The 24,201-nt window shown below is 35.8% G+C and overlaps 2 protein-coding genes across 11 annotated transcripts; both read right to left on the reverse strand.

Annotated features, from left to right (window-relative positions):
- Positions 1-8,248, reverse strand: LOC122027456 (5'-adenylylsulfate reductase-like 3). The gene is made up of 4 exons (XM_042586435.1): positions 7,842-8,248; positions 1,158-1,345; positions 948-1,072; positions 1-623 (listed from the first exon to the last, which is right to left on the reverse strand). The coding sequence occupies exons 1-4, from the start codon at positions 8,025-8,027 to the stop codon at positions 175-177; spliced, it is 948 nt and encodes a 315-aa protein (XP_042442369.1). The 5' UTR covers positions 8,028-8,248; the 3' UTR covers positions 1-174.
- A 1,724-nt stretch (positions 8,249-9,972) lies between these two features.
- LOC122027001 (lysine-specific histone demethylase 1 homolog 1-like) lies at positions 9,973-19,198 on the reverse strand. Of its 10 annotated transcripts, XM_042585791.1 has the most exons (7): positions 16,993-19,198; positions 14,254-14,325; positions 14,089-14,171; positions 13,909-13,987; positions 10,577-11,600; positions 10,443-10,506; positions 9,973-10,237 (listed from the first exon to the last, which is right to left on the reverse strand). In XM_042585791.1, exons 1-2 carry the CDS (start codon positions 19,157-19,159, stop codon positions 14,270-14,272), a joined length of 2,223 nt encoding a protein of 740 aa, XP_042441725.1. In that variant the 5' UTR covers positions 19,160-19,198; the 3' UTR covers positions 9,973-10,237; positions 10,443-10,506; positions 10,577-11,600; positions 13,909-13,987; positions 14,089-14,171; positions 14,254-14,269. The 10 variants fall into 10 exon arrangements, with proteins under 10 accessions (XP_042441725.1, XP_042441717.1, XP_042441721.1 ...); XM_042585783.1 differs by having other exon boundaries at positions 10,443-11,600; XM_042585787.1 differs by lacking the exon at positions 10,577-11,600 and having other exon boundaries at positions 9,976-10,237.
- Between the last annotated feature and the right edge of the window lie 5,003 nt (positions 19,199-24,201).

Raw genomic sequence — 24,201 nt, forward strand, 5'->3', positions numbered from 1 at the left:
TTGAAAAAGATCAGATCATCAGGGAGTGTCGAGCCGATCTAATCTAATTATCTTAAAGAGAAGGCCATGTTGGAAGGGCTGCTTGAACAATTGTTGCAGCCCATTGCAGCTTAAAACCGAAAACAATATCAAATATGCAACACTGTACAAGCAGCGGCCATCGGTCTCGCCTTTTCAATTCCTTTCGACTGTGGGGTATGCTCTTCCGGAACTACTTTCCCCTAGCGACACTGATGCTAATGACTGGGAAGCCCAGGCTCTTGCATTCATAGCACCTTCCTGCAAATTGCTTTGCTTGCACGGATGCAGCCTACTGAAACCCTGCTTAGCTTGTTCCATGTAGGCCTTGAGGCAATTCCATATGTTCCGCAGGCTTGCATATCGCATCTGCCTCCTCCAAGCTCTCTGGAAACAAGCATTAAGGCTCGGAAGGAAAAGATGTAGTAGTCTCATGAGCAGGAAGAAACTTGCGAGTGCTAGATAACCATCCTGCTGCAGCAATTTCTCCGGCGACTTTGCCCACGAGAATGGACAGTTTGCCTGCATGTCTTCCGTGGGTTCAGTAGTCCTCGGCGAGTCCCTAATTTCAGCGAGGGATATGGGTTCTGCTGATGGGTCAACACCTGAAAATATAACAAATTCGATAAAGGAAAGCCTTTAGAATATGTTTGCAAACTATGTGGCAGATTGGATTTCCCCATGCACAAAACAAAGTCCAGAACAAGAATCATGATGTATGCTTGTGATAAATGCAGTAACTTTTCTCGATCATCAGTTGAATTCATTTAGTGTCCAATATTCATTGTAATAAATGCAGTAACTTATTTACTAAACAATTCTAAATAGACTAAAAGATAGCCACCATGAAAAATAGTTATACAGTTTGCAATCTAGTAATCAAGAAAAAAACTTCAGGGGCCGACAACCACATGAAAAATAGAATATACCTGTGACATGATTGTAAAAGGCAACAAGGGAATTCAAGGTTCGTGGACCACGATAACGGACCATCATAGTGGAATTCAGTAGAAGAAGGGTTGGAAAACCATGCACTCCGTGCTTTGATAGTATACTGCAATTGACAACTTTCAGATATTACCATATAAACATTATTACATTTGAGGAATCTTGTTATTTTAACAAACTTTTTGATGTACCTTGGCCTGATAACAGATTCTTCAAATGCAAAATGATGAATAGCTGGAAACCAGTCACACAAGACGTGGAAATTTGGAGTAAAGATTTTAGAGAAAGGACACCAGGATGCATAAAAGAGCAAGGCCACATAGCTGTCTCTGTTTGTCTGCACAATGCTCAATGCCCGTTGCAAAGCTGCTTCGTCACCCTATGCATGCAATAGAGAAAATATATAAAGATCATTGCAAATAAAAGCCAACTAATACAATTTAAATGAAATAAATTTGAGGTACTTTCATGATTAACTAGGCTGTTTCAATTATGCAACACAGCCAACATCCCTTTTTATTTTTTTGCCGATAGATTTAAGCTGAGTACTAGGAGTGTCAAATCAGGACGTTAGGTGTTGCTGTAAGACATGTTCTGCTTCTTATATTCCCGATTCAGTACTTAGTTCATTTGTTTATCTCTGTCTATAGATTGGCCGAGTATGTACATTAAACATTTCAGGTATATAATTTTTTTTAAAGCTATTTATATTTACTGAACCTGTTGTCATGTGCTAATCTTGCGTTGTGTCTTGTGCAGTATTTTCTAACATTTTGTACATCAATCAATGTCCATCAGAAGTAATGCTGATGGAATTGTAGGGCCTAGTGAATTCTATTCCAGTCAAGGGAAAGGAAGCATTTGGATTTTGAAACTTCATGTCTTGCTTGGTGCTCATGTTGTTAACTGCTGATTTTGGCATAATGTGTTCCCGTTAGAACATTTACAAATTGTAATTGCAAATCCATAATCCACTTCAGCAAAAAGATAGCAAATTGTTTGATCCCATGTTAACTTTAGACAATATCCACCATGAGCAGTATTATCTTATAATATAGGGAACAATCAAGGCAGTGCCCCAATTTAGCAATATTAAAAGGGATGCCTCTTTTTTTATTTTTCATCAAAATGGTATGCCTGTTAAAGAAAGTCCCATAATAGCCCTAAAAAATAGTTCACTTGATAGACTTCAAAATTCTCAACTGATTCGATTTCATCCAAAGAGCAAACATGTGGGATTCCTTCTCTTGTACCATTGTTGTCCCTCTCACCAACATACATCATTTTCTCCATCTTGTGCTCTCTCCCAATGGCTTCCTCTTCTTTCTTCATTTGAAGAGGTGATTAGTCAGTAAGGAGTCTTCTTCTCCTTGTTAGGATCTTCTTGTTCCTTTTCTTCTCCTTCCCAGTGACTGATAGATATTTAGTAATCCTGATCTTACATTAATTCACCCTTGTTATGTTCTACCATGAAGCTCAGTCATGAAGAGAAGGGGAAGGATCATTTAAGGTGTGTTGAACAAGTGAAAGAGGGTTGAAACCCTACACTCTTATGTAAGTCTTATTTATAATACACGTGCCTGTGAAAATTGATTAACTTAAACTCTTATGAAAGCCGCATCACACTACATGCATTCTGTAAAACTCTATCTCAAAAAGAAGAGTAAAATGGTAATTGCGAAAATTGAACAAACTAAATCGAACAATTTAACCCCTCTTTAATTTTATTGTATCGATCTTAAATTCAATCCAAAACATACTTAGATATGCTACTGTGCATTCTCTCATCATAGTATATGTGTTCTATATTAATTTGTACAAAAAAGTAATCATGGTCAGTGTGAAAAATAGACAGGATGAAATCGAATAGTTCTAATGATTCTGTCCAAGTTTGTTATATTTCTCTTAAAAGGATGTGAATCTGTTCGGTTTGTTATATTGCTCTTGTTTTATTATATTGCTCTTAAATACAACCCGCATTTTTCTAGATCTTCATAATAGCATTCTCTCATCAAACTGAACATGTATGAAATTGCCCTAAAAAAATGTTGAATTTTTTCTAAATGGGCAAAATCAATAGTTTTGGTGAAATTCCCCTTTGATTTTTAATCTATACTACGAAACCATTTAGCCTACCATCTAGTGCTTCTTTATACCCATTCTATTAACTAGTATGCAAGGATGTTTTGAGAACTAAATATCATCATCATCCTCATCAAGCCATATTTGTCCTAACCATTTGGGTCAACCACATAAATTATATAACTCCTTTGAAGTCTATGCAAGACAATTTCACTAGTAATGTTATGTATGAAAATTTTAGAAAAATCAATCAAATGTTAGAAATGATCTATATTTACAATTTATTAGTGCTAGTGGTATTATTTTAGAGAATTAATTTAATTTTAGGATAAATGGAGTCAAGGTGTACCTATTTTTTTTTAAAAGTTAGTGGGTCTGCCATGTAGATCTTGTGATTAAGTTCAACAGGGTTAGACCGATCTCGATTTGGATTCAATATGGATGAAAATGAGAAACAGAGGTGCAAACATTCAAAATTATCCAATTCGAGCATAAATTTAACAAGTTTGATAAAAATTCAAGTTGAACTCGAACCCATAATATTTTTTCCAATTGTTCACAGGTAGCTCGCAAGTTTTTATTCAATATGTTTATATATTTAATATTTTTATTATATTAGACAGCAAACATACGTTTATTTTGTAGTACACAACTTTGATTTGAATATGCTAAAATTAAATTTCGAATAATTCGAACTGGACTCAAATTTGAGTTATTTCAAGCTATAGTTGGATTCTGCTTGAATCAAGATTCGAACAACTCGAACCGAATTTGAGCTCAAATTTCATTTCAAACTGAGCTCGAGCCAAAATTATTTGTATTTTCAAACTTCAAATCAAATTTGAAAATCATATATTTTTCATGCTCGAATTTAAATATCAATATTTTTATACTATTCGGCTCGATTCAGTTCATTTGCACCCCTAGTTAGAATGATATTGATTTGGACTCAATTTGGATGAGTTATGGTTGAATCAAGCCACACATTTGAGTCTATTTTAGTCGTATTCTTGAGTTCACTTGGTCTAGAGTTTTCAAGATTATTCATATTCATGAGGAGCTTTAACCTTTCCCTATTATGCTTATTTGCATGCCTTTGTTAGCCATACGTCATGGTTAGATGTTGACAAAGTCATCACACGCAGCCGCCCCCCTACCTACAGAGTCTCTACTTTCAGTGAGTACACCATTCTCTTCACTTGCAAATCATCACAGCAGTTGCTCAACAACAGCAATCACTAATGACTATGAGTCCTACCACCACCAATTGGTGAACTTGCAACAGCAGCTGCCCTTTCTTACAACCTCATCGATCCATCTCCATTGTTGTCCGCGATGCATCTTCAAAAGTGCTTTAGCAACAGAAACACATCCCTCATCCCTCTTCCAAGCAGTAGTCTAATCTCATTTCCTCTTTTGAGTAGAGCCGCTATGTATCTTTGAAAGCGCTTTGACAATAGAAACCCATCCTTCTTTCGAACAATTGTCAAAAGACTCAAAACCAATTTCCCCTCTCCTTGTGAGCAACAACAATCAAACCTTTCTCTTCAACTCTTTCGAGTGGCAACAACCACTTAGTGTCTTGTTTCAAATGTGAGTAATCAGAGTCCCCAATCCCCTTTTGTTTCCCCTTTGTAGCCTTGTTATGAATGTAAGTATAGCAAATTTCAATTAAAAGACTTCGTTCAATATTATAGTTTATGTAATAACGAGTTATGGCTCTTCTTGATATGATGTTATGGTGTGTGTTTGGTAAAGCTTGAGAATATACTAGTTATCATGTTGATCAGGTGTAAGGTAAGTGTCTCTGCCGTGATTGATTTACGGTGTAGAATCATAATTAACAACCATACTCATTTATATGTTGCATATTTAGTTGTTAGAAGAATATAAAGGTATTTTAGGTTGATTGGAGGATGTGGATTTCTTTTTCGAGGTGGGTGCTTTCTAGTTGTTTCATTACATGTACCTTCTCTATGATTAAATTGATGAAAATAGATAATGAAAGTGTCCTTGAAAAAGAGCTTGATTTTGAGATTGTTCCACTCTTGTACTTGCAACTTGTTTTCATGTTGTTTGCCCTTTTGATATTTCAGTGTTTGTCTAACCAATAAATTAGAGCATATACATGTGAAATCTAAAAAATTAAGGTGGAACTACTTATATCTAACCAATAAATCAGGGGAGGAATTATTTATACTATAGAGATTTTGCTCTATGCTCCAAAAGAGGTTACTGACTACTTATACTATATTACTAATTAATAAAATAAAAAATGAATTATTTATACTATAGAGTTTTAGCTCTGTGCTCTAAAAGGAATTGGTATCTCAATCTATTTTTTATTATACCATATTTCGATCTATTTTTTTTTTCATTTTGTTAGCTATTACAGCTACACTAAATTGATCGTGAATATTAATATCTTTATCAAAGTGTACTAATAAGTGCACATGTTCATCTTGGAATATTTAAAAAAAAAAACTAACATTGATTGTATCAAAAACAAGATTTATTTTTTCCACTTGGCATTAATTGAATGTAAAAGTTTATAGTTTATGCTCACAAATAGCATAGCTTCTATTAGTAGTATCAAACATGTCAGCCTGCGCACAAGTCAGCTCAACCTAACATGGACCAGCTTATTAGGTCAACTATGCTGCTCATCACTATGTACGCGGGCACATGCAAAGCAAGGTGCAATCCCATGTGTTGGGCATGGTCTCACCCATATTTCTCTCTAAACTTCTCATTCAACTTCCCTAATAACCTTACAAATGGCCAAAATTATTAAAATCACAAGGTTGTAACGATCATTTGGTTGTAAATATAAAAAAAAATCTCAAAATTTCTCTATAAATACCATCCCACCTCAACTCATCCCTCATCCAAATACATTCATCTTGATCTCAAACTCTCAACTCTTAAACACTCAATGTCATTCTCTCACAATATTTTCCCATAATCTTCTCTGGATCTCTTGTTTTTTTTTTGTTTTTGTTTTACCATCAATACTTAACCACCAATTTCATCCCAAACTCTCAGCTACATTGTCCACTCTTCTTTGCAAGGTATAGTTTACAATTTTACTTGCTATAATTTAATACTTAAACAGTTAGAGTTGAACTTTCCAAAACTAATATGTGATAGATTACCTCAAAATAATATTGATGAATTTGATTAGTGCTGTTAAAGTTTGCAATGTTTTGGAATTATTTTTTTGTGCTAATAATGATATTACTATTGTTTAGTGTCACTCTTCTCTTTTATTATTACAGTGTTTAGTAATATCAGTACTTTGTTTAATGAATATAAAAATGATAATAACTTAGACGAGTTAATTGCCACCATAGGAACAGAACTGGATATATATATTAGAGTGTGATATTTCAGTCATGTGATTCATTTTGTGTAGCTGTAGTTTTAGATTCAGAATAAAATAGAATGGATATTGTGACATATATTTGAATATTATGAGAATATGTAAATTCTCAACAATCAACACCATCAAATTCTTATGACTCTTATAGCCTCATGTATATACTTAGGTTTCACCATCAACTTGTTATTACTCTTATAACCTCTTATCTATACTTAGATCATTGAACTGTAATCTTCCAAGTCAACATAGCGGAGATTCAGTAATTTAAATTATGAAGTAAATAGTTAAGTTTTTATTAAAGACATCAATCTCTAATGAGGAAGTGAGACCATCCCAATTACTAGAAAAATGCAAGAAATTGATCCTTTGAATGGAAGGTATGTAGACATTCTATAGTATGGTAGGCCAAAAACCTGAGTGAAGCCAAAATATTTTCTTTTTCGTGATTCAATAGATTTTGTTTTCTTTTAAAAAATAGATATTTCCTTAGGCCCATGCTGGCCTTGGGTCATAGTATCGCAAGTGTTTGACAGAGTTTGACAGGAGTCTGGCTGGCTGGGGACAAATTGATTCCTTGAGTTTCAATTACCAGACCATTGCATGAGGTAAGGATGATATTTAACTGCAGACTAGCAGCAGAACATAGGCTGGTCAAAACTAGGATTATATTTCAGCTCTTTTCCCTCCTATCTCCTCATCCCTTATTTAGGTGTTTTCTCGCCTTTTCCTTGTTCATCAGACCAATCTCTCCCTCCTTCCTCTCGTCTTTTCTCTTTCATCATTGGGGTCAAATGGAACAACCTGTACCATATCCAACACACTAAGCTAGGACTGATTACGAACTTCTGCCCAAATATCTGGTATGGACTGATACATGAAACCTTGGTGAAATACATCATGTTTTCACTAGTATAAAAATCTAGCCCCCACGGGCTGACAAACTGTACTTGCATGTGGTGTTGCTGCAATAGGTTATGGGGTTGATTCGCATGTGCAAAATACATCATGGGTCACCTGACCTTCATGCAAAGGATCACTGTGCTGGGCGAAGCCGCATTTACCTCCCTTCCCGATGGCATGGGGGCATATTAGGCATAAATGCTAGTTTTATTCTCATTAAAGCAGCTACTGTTACGGTCGTTACATATGGGTTAACTGATGCAGGTATTGCAAAATTTAAACTTCATAAAACCAAAAGCTTGTGGGATTCTCATAAGCTTCGCGTGCTATCAAATCTGGAGTGCGACAAAAGAAAATCCCTAATTTATCTCAGGACCATATATTATTTCGATACCTTGAACAATATTTATTTTCTCAAGAATCCAATTAAATAAGACTAGAATTAGAGGTGTAGAAGAAAAAAAAAACACGCGATAATAAATTTATGTAAAAAAGGGAATATTTTCAGCACCTCAACGACGCCGCCGATCCGGTAGTTAGCACGCATCATCGATGGATCCAAATCCAGGCGACCCAAGATCGAGTCCCCAACCGAGGGCACGGGGCAAGCAGGCGATCCCGTCCCCAGGACGACGAAGGCGGCCAAGAAAAGAAGAGCAGCGGCCAGAGCCTGCGTCTGCTTCCCGGTCCCCTCCATGATCCGGTTCCAACTCCCGCAAATATGAAGATACGGACAAGAGAACGGGAGAGGAACGGCAGGAGGAAGCCCTAGGTCGAGGGGACGCGAGAGAAGCGGCAGAGGACGGGGCGACGTCGTTTGTGCCAGCTCCGCGACCACGGCCGGCGACAGATTTATAAAGGATTTTTTTTTCCTTAATATTTTGGTCCTCTTTTCTTGGCAACGTCGATGGGGAAGGAAGCAGAGTTAATAATGGAGACGAAGCCGGTGTCTTCCGGAGAAGAAATCTCCACCGCCCGTTACAGATCGGACGGGCAGTATGAAGCAGAAATCAGCGATGGGGCGGAGAAGAGGGTGGGGGAGGAAATGAGGTGGGAGCCTTTTCGCTCGGGTCCAAGGATCGACGCAGGGAACACGGATTTTAGTTCTCTTGGTGACGTCATCATATTTCATCTAGCATCAATATTGAGTTGCCTGTTTTGAATTGATGCAGGAGATACTCCGTCGTTCTAGACCGGGCTAGGGTCCACGCGGTCGTTTGGGGAAGAGGACTTGACGGAATCGACCGGCAGGCCCTAACGTTTTTATACTTTGGCCCCTAACTTTTCTTGGAAACGAATATCAGTTTGGCCCATCTTAATCGATTAATTTAGCAACCAAATATAGTACAGTAATTTTTATAGAAGTAAGAAAAATTCCCCAAACTAAGAGAAACATAAGATGGGCATAAAAACCAAATAGATGCCCTCCCTCGATTTTATTTTTAAAATATCCTTGAATTCAATGCGGTTACCGAAGCTACCATTAATTACTATAATATATTTAAAGTGGATTTAAAATTTACACCATGTCAAAGTTATCTAATAATTATTATATCAAGTAAAAGTTACCTAATAGCTATACCTATATAATCTCTTCTACCACTATTTTAAAATGATTTTTATGAAATTTAAAGATTTTTTAAATAATTTTAATAAATTATTAAATAGTATTTTGATATAATAATATTCATAGAATCTTAAATTTTAAATCCTAATAAAACTCTATTTGGATGGAATGAGAAAATGTTTATTATCCTAAAGGAAAGAGAGGGGATGAAAGAAAATGAGCGGAAAAAATATATATTTATATTCCTCCTATTTGGAAGAGATGAAATGTATAACATAACATGTATTATTAATATAACATAACATGTATTATCCTATTTGGGATGAAAGAGAAAAAATTAAAAGTTAAATATATAAAATTTTAAAAATACATTGTTTAAATTAGACATTGATTTAATTTTTAAAATAAGAATAAAATTAGAATAAAGAATAACTGAGTTCCTCTTTCTTATATCCCAAATTGGAATGTAAACAAAGCTTCCTTTTCCTTTATGGGTAATGAAAGTTAAATTTACCTATCCCTACCTTTCCTTTCCTTTAAGTTACTTCTTTCCAAACATGGTTCAAAGTTTTTCTTCCCCTTATTTACCCTTCCTTCATCTCCTCCTAAACAAATAGTAAATCATAAATCCTAATCTCACACTAAACACTAAATACGTTATAACAGCTACACAATAACTTCTATATATTATATCAACTACTGAATAATTTCTACACAATATAAATCCTAAATTCATTTTAAACACGTTGTAACAGTTACTTAACTTCTTTACATTGTAGAAGCTATCCGATAACCTTTACACATTATAAAAGTTACATAGTAACTACTACACTTGTAGAAGATATCCAATAACTTATACAACAACACTGGATCAAGAAATATTTTTGAAATAAAATCATAAAAGGAACACCCATTTGATTTTTTTTTTTTAAAAAAAAAACTATCCACTCTTTTGATGATTTGTAAAATATGAGATGCTATTTTGATTTTCGCCCAAAAACAATTAACAGTTCTTTAATGTTTATGAAAGAACTATTTAGACCCAACTTTGTATTGCCTTCTCTTTCTTCCACATTTGTAAATAATTAGCCATTAATTTCACTAGTATAAATGATAATAAGAGCAGCCCCATACATGAAAATCGCACCAGTGCGAGAAAAAACTTGAAGTAACCTATGAAAGAACTTGACAAGCTAAAGATCTCATACATCAATGCGATTAGAGAAGAAAACCATCTATAGTTTTGATAAACCACTCCTGATTTACGAGGAAAAGGAAAGCATCTGGTTTGGAACAAAGATAATATAGCCATCATGTGCATCACAGATGAATTGGTGTCCCTGGCAGCAGTCATTTTACCAGTTAGAACAAAGGATCTTATGAGTTAAAACGATTGTTTGGAATGCAAGCCACTTTGTAATATCGAAAACAAGAATACTACAATAGTCAACAACCATTTAACGAAAAGCAAGCTCAGTATGGTGAATACTTGGGAGAAACAAGTAAAGAAGTTTTGAAATCTTGAGAATGAAACTTGCATTTCACCTGGCACCATGTCTATGATTGACTGGCTGATATCATTGAAGCTGGAGTAGCAGTGTATATGTCTCTGTAGGATGTAAATTATGATCTAAGATAATGCAAAAGCGATGAATGACATTTATAATGTTCAAACATACATTTCGTCTACTTGAGTAAAATATGTTTGTCCAATCCATTGACACACCACCTAGAGTGCATCACACAGGTTACAATCTAGTTAGATGTTAATCTAGGCACTTTAAAAAGCATATATATAAAATTCTAACTTCAACTATCATCTTCATGATAAATATGCTCTCTCTTAATTCTATGAAAAATCCTAAACTATCACCTTAATGATGCATGTTCTTTCTCTTTGATTTCTATGAAATCTTAAACTATCATCTCCATGATGTAGATTTCTATGAAATTTAGTTTTTCATACTGATCATCCTATAGCTGCTCCAACCCTATGTGGTTTTTAGGTTTTGGTGGGTTGAGAATTTCAAGTTTTGGCAATTTCTCTTTGTGCTTGTCTCCTATTTTTTGTTACTAGTAGGGTAAGAACTTATAGTTGATTCTGAAAGTAAATTTTCTTTATGACTTTTTTCTGTAACTTCACAAGTTTCTAGTCATGGGAAAATATATACTTGTATGTAGTTCTTTTAAGGCATAGTTGATTCTCACTTAGGAAGTGAGGAAACTTTCATGCGACCCTCATGGTTGTCATGTCAAAATTATTTCTCTGGTGACCACTAATGGCAAGGGAACGATAGTAATGTTAAAGAGAAAATTACAAATATAATACATAATCGCCAAGCATAGATGAAGAACAAGGACAAGCAATGATGAGTTTAATGTTGCACAAACCTACAAGGGCACACATACTTGAAGACATTTTGATAGCAATTAGAGCAATCAACAATAGTGATAAAGGCACTATGCGTACAGAGAAAGAAGGATAGTAACCCCCTAGTTACTTGACGATCGGCTATAATGGGACAGATTTGCTACAATGGGGCAAGGATCAATTCCCATCGAGTGCATGTCCTTGGGAAAAAATTTCTCTCACCCCCTAGCCACTTGGCGGTCGTCTATAAGTAGACTATGTGATTTGCCTCCCTTCACATAGCCTGGGACGCGTCTCTGAGGGGTGCTTGAGGTGAGCGTAATCATCTTTTGCTACAAAAGAAGGATAGTAACCTTAGCTAAGACAATATTTGGGTCAAGTAGTCATGGATCGAGAATGCAATAAGAAGGCATGATAGCAACCATAATGGTAACAATGTTGCGCGACTATGACATGGTTGAGATCCAATAATAACAACAAAGAATGTGAGTTATTTATATGTAATGGAGTTAAGGCAAACACCAAAGTCAAATAGATTGTCAGTGCAATGATGTGCCAAGTGGTTGAGTTTGACTAAATAGTGATGAGTTGTTGGTGCAATTATACTCTAAGTCGTCAAGTTCAACCAAGTGCTTGAGTTAGACTAAGAGTGTCTTTGCTAATGAAGTTTGTCAATATGCAAATGCATATTAATGGATAATAGTCCAAATAAGTCAAAATTGACAAATATTTGACAATCGGAGAAGTTCATCAGCTATTGCCAAAAGAATAATCCACGTAAGTCAAGAGTGAACAAATACATCACAATTGAAAGTTTAAGTAGGCCAAAAGTGACAGAATACTTAGCGATTGAAAGTTCAGACACATAAAGGTTAATCAAATACCAATAGATGAAGAAGACCCGGAGGCGAAAACTCTTGGCAAAAGATGATTCGGAAGCAAGGCTTCCTTGCAAACTAAGGAGTCTCAAAAGTGAAGCCAATTCTAAGTGAGTTGAGATTCTACGAGTGATATGAACTTTGGGTTTTAGGTAGAATTTAACTTAAGGAGCATTCAACTGTAGTTTTGGTTGCAGTCAATGATCAAATCGATAATGAACTGAGGTGTTGAGTTGATTAGGGAATCAACTCAAGAGATTTTGTTCACAAATAGAAAGTTTGCATTTCAAGTTGAATCGATTAAAGATGAATTCAATTGACTGAGGTAAGGCTTAGTTGATTGCATAATCCACTAAAGAACTTCCATTTACAAAATCATTGCTCTCTATTTGCTCTCGGTTTCGAGTTCAGTCGACTAGATCCATAAGAAGGTGGCAACCATGGAATCAAAGTGAACCAATTGAAGTATGCATTATCAAGTAGAAGGCAGGCGTCCACTAAAACAAGGAGTTGCCTGAAATTGTGGAAGGAAGGTATTGTGAGGTTGAATTAAAGTCAATTTGGAGGCTTAAGACTTCTCAAAGTGCTCAAATTCTATATCCTAAAGCGATCTTTGTTAATTTTTAATCTTATTTTTATTGTCATAACTTAAGATCTTTACCTTAAACTTCGAGCTTCATACTTGATTCAAGTCTTTCTTTGTGCTTATTCTTTAAATCTAATTATTATAAAGGTTTTGAAAGAGATTTCTCTACCTCCGGAAGGAAAAAAGATAGTGGGATTTGAGGATTGCCTTACCTTACAAATCAAAGTAAGCCATTGTGGATTGCAATTCCAAACCACGTACTATTTTAAAATTAGCATTGTTGTTCTTATTGTTGCATTCTTAGTTCTGTTGTGCAGCTAACCTTAATATCAAAATTTAAGTTTGTCAATTTCTGGTTTATGGCTATTCAACCCAAATCTGAAAATGAATAAGATCAACAATTAATTAAAGAAAACAAATATTTCATTAAAAGACGGATTAAATGTATAATTTGTATAGTAGTTATCACCACAAAAAAGGATTGCAGTTCTTGATTAAGAATGAAAATGGACATATGGTAAAAGTAGCAACTCATTCTTTTAGAGAAAATGAATAAGGGTAAAGGTAGGAATCATGCTTTAATAAAATTCTCTGTAAAAAATCAACACCATGAATGTGTAAGGTACTTGAACCATGTCACCTAAAAACACTTGTTATTGCATCATACCTAGAGACATAAAAGTTAAGCAACTTGAGGTTAACATAAAGAAATTAATGCAAACTACACTATGTATTTACCTTGATCAACAATTATCCATTTCCATTAAAGCAACCACAAAGAAAATAAATGAATTTTCCTGATCTCTTGAAAAAAAAAGTGCAAATACCAAATCCTGGAACCTTACATATTTACTTAGAAAGTTAATTAAATGCTCTAAATGTTTCTATCTATGAAAAAAATAGTGTTTTTAAGCGTCACGAGCAACTTTCTCACATATTTAAGCATTATTTAAGGAAATAAATAGTCATCAAATATTTTCCATCTTCACCAACAATTATCCACACCTTTAAATTAAACACAAAATTTAATTGTTTTTCTCAGCATGTATAAGAAAAAGCAAACCAGTATCAAATACTGAAATTTATATATTTATTAACAAAGGCAATTGAATGCTTTAAATGATTTTATTACTTTACAAATGCAAAAATGACAAATTTCAAAGTATAGGAATTTACCCGATTTTAATGTCTATTGAAAGAAGAAAGATGATACATGCCATCAAGTTGCAATTTCTAGCATCCTTCCTAAGAGTTACTGCATGAAGCTAATACTCATTAAAACAAATAAGTAAAATGTGTAGGCACTTCTGTCATTACCTCACCTCTATAGGGCAAAGACTAAAAGGTTACTCTTACCATATAGAGTAGTAGCTGGCATCACTTGCAACTCCCCATGGTAAGCAAAAGACAATGGTAACATTTCTGGCTTCTTCATTGCTCTGTTTGAATATGTTGCCAGACAATTTTTAACATAAAAGACAACAAGAAAAATATCAATAAGCACTTCTGTCATAACCTCACATCTATAAGAGAGACACTAGTAGCTGGCGTAAGTTGTGATTCCCCTTGGTAAGCCAAAGATGATGATAACAACTTAGATTACAAGAGACAATATCAATAAAAGATTCACATTAAAACATAGAAACAAACAGATGAGAATAATATCTTGAATCAATCTACTAACTACCTAGATTCAATTGGCAAATCATGAGCAATGTTCTATAAACAACTTAAGGAAACCTGAGGATTGAGAACCTCAGTGTACAAGAATGATAGGTGGCAAGTCTCTGACAGATAAATTAGAGTCCTGAAAATTAGTTAACTGAAGCTCCTATTGACAAGTGTTCCGTCATTACTATTTGTTCTCTTTTCTTAATCCATGTTTATCCCAACTACTTTAGGTTGGTTAAATGGATCTTATCCTTTTGTTGAGCTTTATACAAGAATATATCACTAAAAGGGCAGCCCGGTGCAGGGAAGGATGCATTGAATGCAGCCTTACCCTGTTTTTTACACGAGACTATTTTCAGAATTCGAACCCGTGACCTTTAGGTCACAAAGCAATAACTTTACCGTTGCACTAAACTTCCCTTCCAAGAATATATCACTAGTAATCTTTAAATCAAATAAGTCATGTTATATTACAAGAACTCGAAAAAATCTAGCCTCCCTCTACCCATTATCCCTTCCACTCCAACTGATTCAGCTCATCTAAATATAGATCTGTTGGTTCTCTTTAGTCATGCCCATACTATCTCATTCATTTAATCATTTTTGAACCTACACCTAATTGCTCTTAGACAATAATGTTCTTATTTTATCTTTGGTAGTAGCCGGAAGCATCCGTGTTAGCATTTATTTATTTTTTGATATTAGGTAGACAGCCTTCCCCCCTAATTTGCCTACTCAGAAAATGAAAAAAAAAAAAAAACAAAGAGAGATGAATATTCTGCTTGTCGGCTTCTGAGTGTGTATACGATGTGCTTAAGTTTTGTTAAATTAGCTTTAGTACATATTATTTCCTGTTAGCCCAGCACCCTAATCCATAAAACATGGCAAGTTTTTCCACAACTTTACCATTTTAGCCAAAGGGGAAAACGAGATAATGCATGCACTTCAAGATGCTGATCTCCATTCCAATAATCCACTCTTTTTACTACCTCTTCATCAATACTATTGTCTGTTTGATAATGAATCAAGATATCTAATCTCTTAATTAAGAGAATTTCAATGTCCATTGATTTTTAATTGTTCCTTGATTCTTTTGCTTATTACTCAAACCACAATTCATATACTCAATATCGGTTCAACTTAATACCCTGACTTTTACAGCTTTTGTTCCATAATTCAAGTTTTAATCAATTAACACAATATCATCTGCGAATAGTATACACTAAAGAAGTGTATCTTGAATATAATTGATGAGTTCTTGTAAGTACTAATGATGTTTAAAATTTTGAGTCGTGTTGGAGTTCCGATTTATGACTGGAACAATATTGTTTCCGTATTGTGCCATACTGATACAATTTTGGTACTTTTTTTAATATAAAATATATTAATTAAAAAAATATTATTATAATATTTAATTACTATAAGTACTTACTATTAGGTTAAATTAATATTTTAAAAATTAGGATTGCATAAAAGTCAATTTAAAATTAACTAAAGTAAGTTTAAATTAAATTAAATTTATTTTAATCAGTTTAAGGAGGAAATTTTTTCCCCATGTATTTAAGGAAGAAAAGAATAAAAAAATTAATACAGGGAAAAAGGAAAAAAAGAATTTTTTCCCCCCATGTGTTCAAGGAGAAAAAGAATTAAAAAAAAATAAAATATAGGGAGGGATTAACCATTAAAAAAAGACAGTTAAAAAAATAAAGAAAAAATAAATATTGAAACAAAACCCAACGGCTTCACGCGACCATCACGGCCTTGCCAATCGACGGGCAGAACAATAAATTCCGTCCATGCTGACCAGTACAGTACGAGATTTTAGACTATAGTACTTATGCAAAATGATAGGAGCTTAGAGTTGATCAATGAGATAAACATAAAAACTATCCAATGTACTGCAAGTAGTTTTCCTATCAACTACATTTTGAATCATATTGAATATCACATCAATACCTATTAAATATTCTTTTCTTCTCTAAGCATCACCATAAATAATGGTCTAGAAATATTGTTCATATGAGTCATCAACTTGATTCAACTATAACAGTGTTATTGTATAGCCAATAAACATGGATTCAAGAGATCTTCTTTCAAGTCTCTTAGTTAACATTATATTAGTAGTGACAAGATTTCAAGGAATATGCAAAATTGATCAGCTCTAGTAAAATTGATCAGCTCTATACAAAGATATATGAATTAAGCATTACAACAGAATTGATATAAATTTACAAGTTTACGAATAGAAATCATCAAATGCAGCTTCTGAATGTGGACTATCTGACATTAATGAATATAAAATTTCATTCTCAGATCAAGTTTTTATGTCAGTTGTTCTTGCCGCTCTTATTCGGGAAACAAAACTCTCTCCAACACTGCCTAAGTCATTACTTGCAACTAATTTTGTGCCAAAGCATTGATAAAACATGTTCAGTCGGTTATCATTGCCATCAATTTCAGTCATTTCCAAAACATTTTTCTTTGGAATCAAGCAATAAAGGAATGGAGAACCATTGTCGATTCCCACTCGGACCAATGAAATAGAGTCAGGGCCTGTAGAACATGGATCATAAAGAACAGAAAAATTACCAAAAGAGAGGTCCGGTGTTTGAAAGAAATTGTCCAAATTTGACATATCTTCTTTCACATCCACTACATTCATGACTGGAAATATTGACCGCTTCCTAGCAGCCCTAGCTATATTAGCTGCTTCCCTGAAACCACTAAGCAAAGCTCCATGCATGGTAGCGGGATACCTCCTATTGGTTGCCTCACCAGCAAAGAATACCCTTCCATTGCCCACACTCTCGGCCAAAATGTCATAATCATCCCCAGAAGATCCAATAGCAACATAAGAATATGATCCATAAGTAAACTTATCCGAACCCCATCTAGTGCATATCACCTGAAGAGGCTTTGGGACCTTGATCCCCTTGGGCAAAAAAATTTCCCTAATAACTTCCAATACCCTCTCAACATTTTCCTGCGCAGATGTTCTCTCAAATTTAGTAGCAGCCTCCCCTGCAACAAGGGCAACGAGAAGTGGTCCTCCTGCAACTGAGGAATAACTATAGAACAGAAAGAATTCACCACGATTACTTGAATCCTCTGTTAAGTGCCCAAAAGTATCAAGCTCACCATCCCAAAAAACATGGGGAAACAACATTAAAACCTTATTAAGTAATCCAAAACCCAGTCTTTTGATAGCATCTTGCTTCTCTCGTGGTAGTTCAGGCACAAACTCAATGCATTCCTTCTTGAGAACCCCCAAGGGAACAGTACATAATGCCATGTCACCACGAAAAATTTGCCCACCAGCATACACCATCACCCCATCACATCCATACTGGATTCGGTTGACTGTCCTTCCATAGAAGATAGGAATGCCCTCTGCAAGAGCTCGAATGAAGCGCCCATTGCCACCAGGAATGAAACAGTGATCACCGCCCATCTCATAGGGGTCATCTTGGTCCCAGTGGTCCATGGAGAGGTCTGAGAGTGGGGCGGCATTGGCATACTCGAGGTTGGCAAGGTGCCAATCAAGTAACATCCTTTCCTCCAAAGAATCAGCAATACCATAAGCTTTGCGAAAGGACTCTAGGGCAGTCCCAAGGGAGGCATCCATGCACTTGAGCTCATCAATAATGGCATGCCGGAACTTGCACACCTTTTCAAGAAGCTGGTTGAATGCTTTTTCAAGGCTCTTGTCGATGTCAGTGTCCACTGGTCGGCCATCAGGGAGGTACAGAGGACACAAGTCGCGAATCTTGTGGAGAGGGAAGCCAAGCTGACGAGCAAGAACACCGAAAGGATTGCCGTTGATGCCAGTGAGCACGCTGCCACCGAGATCAGCAGCTGCAACGACAGCCGGCGTGGTGGAGGAAGATTCCATCTTTTTGGTGTAGACACGTCCCCCCGGGCGACGGCGGCCCTCAAAGATAGCGACCTTGAAGCCGAATGAAAGCAGGTGGCGAGCGGCTCCCAAGCCAGCGAGGCCAGCGCCAACTATCAGGACGGAGGGTGCGGGAAGGGTTGGCAGGCGCTTCGGAGGAGCAGCGATGATAGAGGGGGCCAGGCCGAAGTTGATGAAGCCATGTTCTAACAAGAAACTGTAGGCGGCAGAGACGAGCACTCGGTGCTCTGATCGAATCGCCTCCATGGAGTGAGCCTCCGTGATCCACATCGAGGGATTCGATCGCCACCTGGCGATGATGTGGTTGCGGACGACGATGTAGTTAGCCTGCGAAGCCCCGCCAAGAACAGGAACCACATTTGCCTCGATCTCCTCTTCGGTGAGGGAATCGACAGGGAAACCGACCGCACTGGCAGTCAGCGCCTCGACGTCGAGCTCGCGCGCAAGGCGGAGGGAGGACGACGGTGGGCGGCCGCGGCCTCGCCGGACGGGGCCGGAGTCGTTGATCTGCATCTGAATCATCTCGTCGATGAGCTTCTCGCTGTAGATCACGGATGAGGAGCGAGTGGAGGGGGGACGGAGGGTGCGGAGCCGTGCGGTGGGGACCATCTCCGGGAACTGCTTCTTGCGGCGGCGGCGCTTCCGACCGGATAAGGAACCCACAGCGGGAGAAGATGTAGGAGGGTGGACATCGGCGGAGGACGAAGGCGGGGGAAGGGCGGCGAGGGGAGAGACGAGAATAACGGCCTTAGTATCGAGATCAGAAGCAGGGAGAGGAGGAAGAGGAGGAGGAACACCCGGAGATACATCATGAGAAGAGGGAACCACTTTCTCCTCCGCCATGGTTTTCTCTACCCTCTCGCTGCCAAACCCTGGAATTCTGTATTTAAGTCCTCAGTGCGTAGCACAGCTAGGGGCGTGTTTTCGTGGTCTAAAGGTCCAGGATTAAATCTTTGGATGCGCTTTTAGTTATGTATCTGTATTTAGTATTTACTTCATTTTATATCCATGGGACCGACTCTAGGAGAGCCACTGGACCGACTCTAGGAGAGCCACTGATGTGATGATTCTATTTTTTTTTTTTAAATTCGGTACTTGAAATCTAGCCGTCAAGATTTCACTTGAAAGTTGAAACTTAGTATATTGAGTGATTAGGGATTAAGATTTTTTTTTTTTAACGAGGGGTTGATCTATATATATATATATATATTTTTTGTTTTTTTGGTTTTTTTTTTTTTATAAAGAGGGTTGATCTCTAGACTTATTATTATAAGTATTTCTTAATTTATCTTGATATCTATATTAAAAATATATATATATATATGAGATCAGACAAAATCAATGATCCTAGTATTATTTAGTATAAGGTGCCAACTTAAAATTTTAGCATTCAGTCCGACAAAAATTTATTTATATTCGTTCAATTCATATAAAATCAATTAAATAAATAAATTTGAATAACTTATTAAATTAAATGAACAAAATTAAATACATATGACGAATCTCTTATCCGCAAATTACAGACAAGGGAATAGTCTATTTTTTTAGACTCTTGATTTAGATGGACACTACCTATTTAAAGATGGGATCCATCCAAATCAAGGGTCCTCATGCAATGGATCATCTCCTGATCCGCAATTGAAGGACCAGATAATCCCTACTATATGTGATCAGCTCATTAATATTATGAATTGAGAGTTCATAAAAATAATAAATATACAAAGAAACTTTTAAAATGAACAAATAGATTTGTATTATCAAACTCAATAAAAAAATTTAAAATAAGTTTTAAATATAAAAGTTTCAAATAATTAAAAAAAACTTAACTTAAGAGATTGATAATATCTTAATGAACCAAACTCAAACTAAATTTAAACAAAACTCAAATCTATAAAAAAAATATGACAAACTTGAACGATCATTTCTTTTCTTTATAAGCTCATCCCATTACTATATATATTAAATTGTAGACTGTTCGTTGTAGAATGGTCCGCGACATTGTTATCGGGGCGCTATAATTGATCCAAGCGCCCCAATTGAAATGCGTAGCATTTTTTTTTTTTTGTTTATTTTTTTAGCTATGGGATTAGGCAATTAGATTTTGACTTTAGGATTTAGGGGTTGGGTTATAGTTTCAAGTAAAAAAATATTTAAAATTAAAAAAATTAGGTGCTCATGGGTATAATATATATATTTAGAGTGTCACCTAATATTTAGGATTTAAAGAATTTTTTATTTTTTTAAAAAATAAATAAATAAAAAGAATCAAGGCGCCTGTATCATTCCAAGAGGCTCAACAACACAGATCAAACCATCTAGCTAAACAATTCACATAAATATCAAGATATATATATATATATATATATATATATATATATATATATATATATATATATATATATATATATATATATATATATATATATATATATATATATACAAAAGTGTTATACTGCGCGACTTCGTTTCCGCGCTTGTGCGCGACTTCTGCGCTGGCACGTGACGTGGCCTCTCTTCCCTTCTGCGTTGTTTTTTTTTCTATTTCTCACCTAACGTTTTGACTTTTGATCCTTTTTTTTGCTTTTTCGTTTTTTCCACAGAGCACGTCTTTCATCATCGCCTCCAAAGCCGATCGGCTCTGCAAAAGCGAAAACTAGGGCAACCCTCTTTCGCTGCCGCGGCGTCGTCCTCACCATGCGCCCTTGTTCCTCGCGCGACAAACCTTCGACGAGAAGCTAGGGCATTGGTATTTTGCCGTAGTCGCCACTGTCCTTGCCCTATTTTGCCGTCGCGATGCCGTACTTGCCGCTCCGGTGTTCCTCGATCTCAGATCCTCGTGCGACCACAAAGCTTCCAAATCGCGCGCCTCAGTACCACCCCATTGTTCTCGCTATCGACTTCTCACCGCAACCCCTCTCTGTGAGAATGCTTGTTCATAGTTTTCCTCTCTTTCCATCTTAGGGCTTAAAGTATTGTCTGATTTAATCACATTGGTTATGATGAATTCCTCTTGCATGTTCCTGTAGGGTTGCTGTCCATCTTGTGTCATCTGTACTATTCATAGTTGTTTTCATACTGGCTACATACAAATGCAAGCCTTCAAACAATTTATGGCCTTCTTTATTTGGAGTTACGACTAGCAAATAAGTTAGATTGGTCAGATTCTAAGGTGAGTATGGTGATCTTCTGTGTTACTTGATTAAGCAATGCAGTGCTGAATTTTGGATTATCATGTTTGACTCTTGCTAACTGCTGCAAATTTTGGAAAAGTAGCTTGTATTGGGACTTTTCAAAGTAGTTGTTATTTAATCTGGGAAGGTTTAAATTATGCTAGAAGAGACAACATCCATTATAACTTGAGGACAGTTGTTGTCTCGTCTAGCATTATTTGAACCCTTACAGAGTAGTTATCATTTGACCTATTCAACAGATGCCTTAATTTATAGGCTAAGGTTTTATGTTCCACTGACCTCACAATGCTTGAAAATTTAAGATGTTTGAATAATATAATTCATTTTAGTTTTTACTACCATATTGAAAATTAGAGAATTTTTTATAATCTCAAACAGTTGAAATATTCCTGGTATAAGAAACTAGTGATAACTTATATTCTTTTGGTTCTACAATTTACAGGAAACTTGCAAAACTTCGACTAACAATCTATGGTAAATCATTTGATTTAAGTTCTAATATTTTGTTTATATAAGATTCTGAATGTTTTTTAAAATGTAGGGGAAAACATATATTGTATTTGTTGGACGTAAACCGGGAATTTATGAAACGTGGGTAGAAGCTTCTGATCATGTTAATGGCTTTAAGGGCACCATACACAAATCTTTCAAAACTAGAGAGGAGGCACAAAAAACATATGAGGAATACTTTGAAAAAAGATTTGCACCAACTTCCTTTGCATCTAGTCCAAATAAAATATCATTTGCAACTTCAAGTTCAAGGTCAAGTTCAGATTTGGAGAGAAAACTTTCAAAAACTGAAAAAATTATTAAGTTAAAAGATGCATTAAAAGAGATAGAGCATCAGTTAGATTCTCTTATGATCAGTGATGATAATGATGATGATTAGGCATGTTGTTTGAAGTCGTTATATGACTTAAAGTTCAAACACTGCTTTTAGTTTGAGTTGTTACAAGTATTGTATCAAAATTAAAACGATGATTTAATCTAAATTGCTTTATCTACGTTGTTATAAGTAATGTGATTAAGTTGTGGATTTGCTTCATGGGATGTGCTTCAAAAACGTATTACACTGCTTCATTGGATGTCCCTACATCGACAAAATATTGCACGAGATGCTGTCTTTATTGTTTGATCTAATCATTTTCATTTAGCAGCTTATGCTTGCCTGCCTACGAAGTCTTGTTCATATACTTGATATGGAAAGGTAGACATGGGATGCCTACTGTCTTTTTGCACTCGAGTTCAATATTTTCTTCTCATATTATCATCATGATCTTCTTTTGTTATTAGTTATTTATTTCTAGTGATTCGTTGTTTTGCTTATTGATTGGTTGAAGGACATAAGTCATCAATTACTTAGCCTATAAAAGTCTCCATGATGATGTTGATAGGAGACAGAATGGTCCAAGATCAAGTAGCAATCACTTATTGCAATGTATGTTCAAGAAATAAACGGAGAATTAAATAAAAATAAACATTGTCTATAGAATGTCACACAATCAAACACCTTTCCTTCAATTTGAGATTAACAGGATACAATTAGCAATAGAGGCGGCGGTTGGACTTTTTTTTTACATTTTTTTCTACTTCTTTATACACATGGGATAACTCAATGTTAATTGAGATTCATACAATTGCAACCTAAATCTTTAGCTATTAACCATCTAACTGCAATCCATTACAAATTACATCAGCAAGGAGGCAAATTTACCTCCAAACTGTGGAAAACGAAACAAACAGACATTAGAAATGGACTGGTTCCATCACAGCTATGGAATCGGACGACATCAACAAGCAAGACTTTCTGATCACTTCACAACTATGGAATTGGATGGCATCGACAAGCAAGACTTTAAGATGTGCATTCGTCTGTGATCTGAACATTGAACCACAAAACACTTCAATGATCATAATTTGGATGCTCCATCTTTAAGTCCAAAGAAGCTTGCTCTAGAACAATAGCTAGCCATACATACAATCCCAGCTAATGGCAGGCCAATTAATCAAAAGGAAAAGGAAGAGGAATACATATATCTATCGAGCCTTCGCAAGGGATTGGGCTGATCAACTAGAGACCCCATGTAAGAGCTTAACACATCCTAGGCAGCTTAGTTTCCCATATGTGCGCCTTACCCAATCATGTAGAACAACATGAACAGGTATAGAGGGGTTGAGACCAAGTTCCTATAAATAAAACGAGAGATGCTTCAATTAGCATGTATCCTGCAAAGATTAACATCAGAGGTAGTAAAACCTTTAAAAACATAAATAATTACTACACTGCAGTATTTATGACATAAACACCGATATAAATTGTTAATGCATGGCCCATTAATCTCATTTTTTCAACCATGCAACATTTTACCTCTAAAAAGGATTAAGTACATAATTACATGGATCCAAGTGCAAATAAACATCCCAGGATAAATACAAAACCCCTCCAAGAGAAAATCTGCAACTGTCATAATTCCATCGGAGAGAATCTAGTAGTGCCATAATTTCAGCTTAAATCCAGTCTCAAATCACTGAACATACTTTAAAACTAAGTAGATTGGTGGTTTGGACCCTAGCCGAATCAATCCCGGCATTCACAACAGATACAAAATGAGAGTTCACAACAAATACACAAATGTGAAACATATGAAGCTTGTTTAAACAGATACAGAAATAATTAAAGAGGTCATAACAGTC

Source organism: Zingiber officinale, chromosome 10A (genome assembly GCF_018446385.1).
Source record: "Zingiber officinale cultivar Zhangliang chromosome 10A, Zo_v1.1, whole genome shotgun sequence".
Lineage (NCBI taxonomy): Eukaryota > Viridiplantae > Streptophyta > Magnoliopsida > Zingiberales > Zingiberaceae > Zingiber > Zingiber officinale.

What these genes read in the sequence shown, in the direction of transcription:
- LOC122027001 (XM_042585791.1), bottom strand. Translation starts at nt 19,159, where the DNA reads ATGGCGGAGGAGAAAGTGGTTCCCTCTTCTCATGATGTATCTCCGGGT. An exon ending in AACACCGGACCTCTCTTTTG is followed by an intron (nt 14,326 to 16,992) that starts GTAATTTTTCTG and finishes TTGTAATCTAAG; the next exon opens with TTGTTATCATCATCTTTGGC.
- LOC122027456 (XM_042586435.1), bottom strand. Translation starts at nt 8,027, where the DNA reads ATGGAGGGGACCGGGAAGCAGACGCAGGCTCTGGCCGCTGCTCTTCTT. An exon ending in GGATCGGCGGCGTCGTTGAG is followed by an intron (nt 1,346 to 7,841) that starts GTGCTGAAAATA and finishes TTGCATGCATAG; the next exon opens with GGTGACGAAGCAGCTTTGCA. An exon ending in CTTTTACAATCATGTCACAG is followed by an intron (nt 624 to 947) that starts GTATATTCTATT and finishes TTATATTTTCAG; the next exon opens with GTGTTGACCCATCAGCAGAA.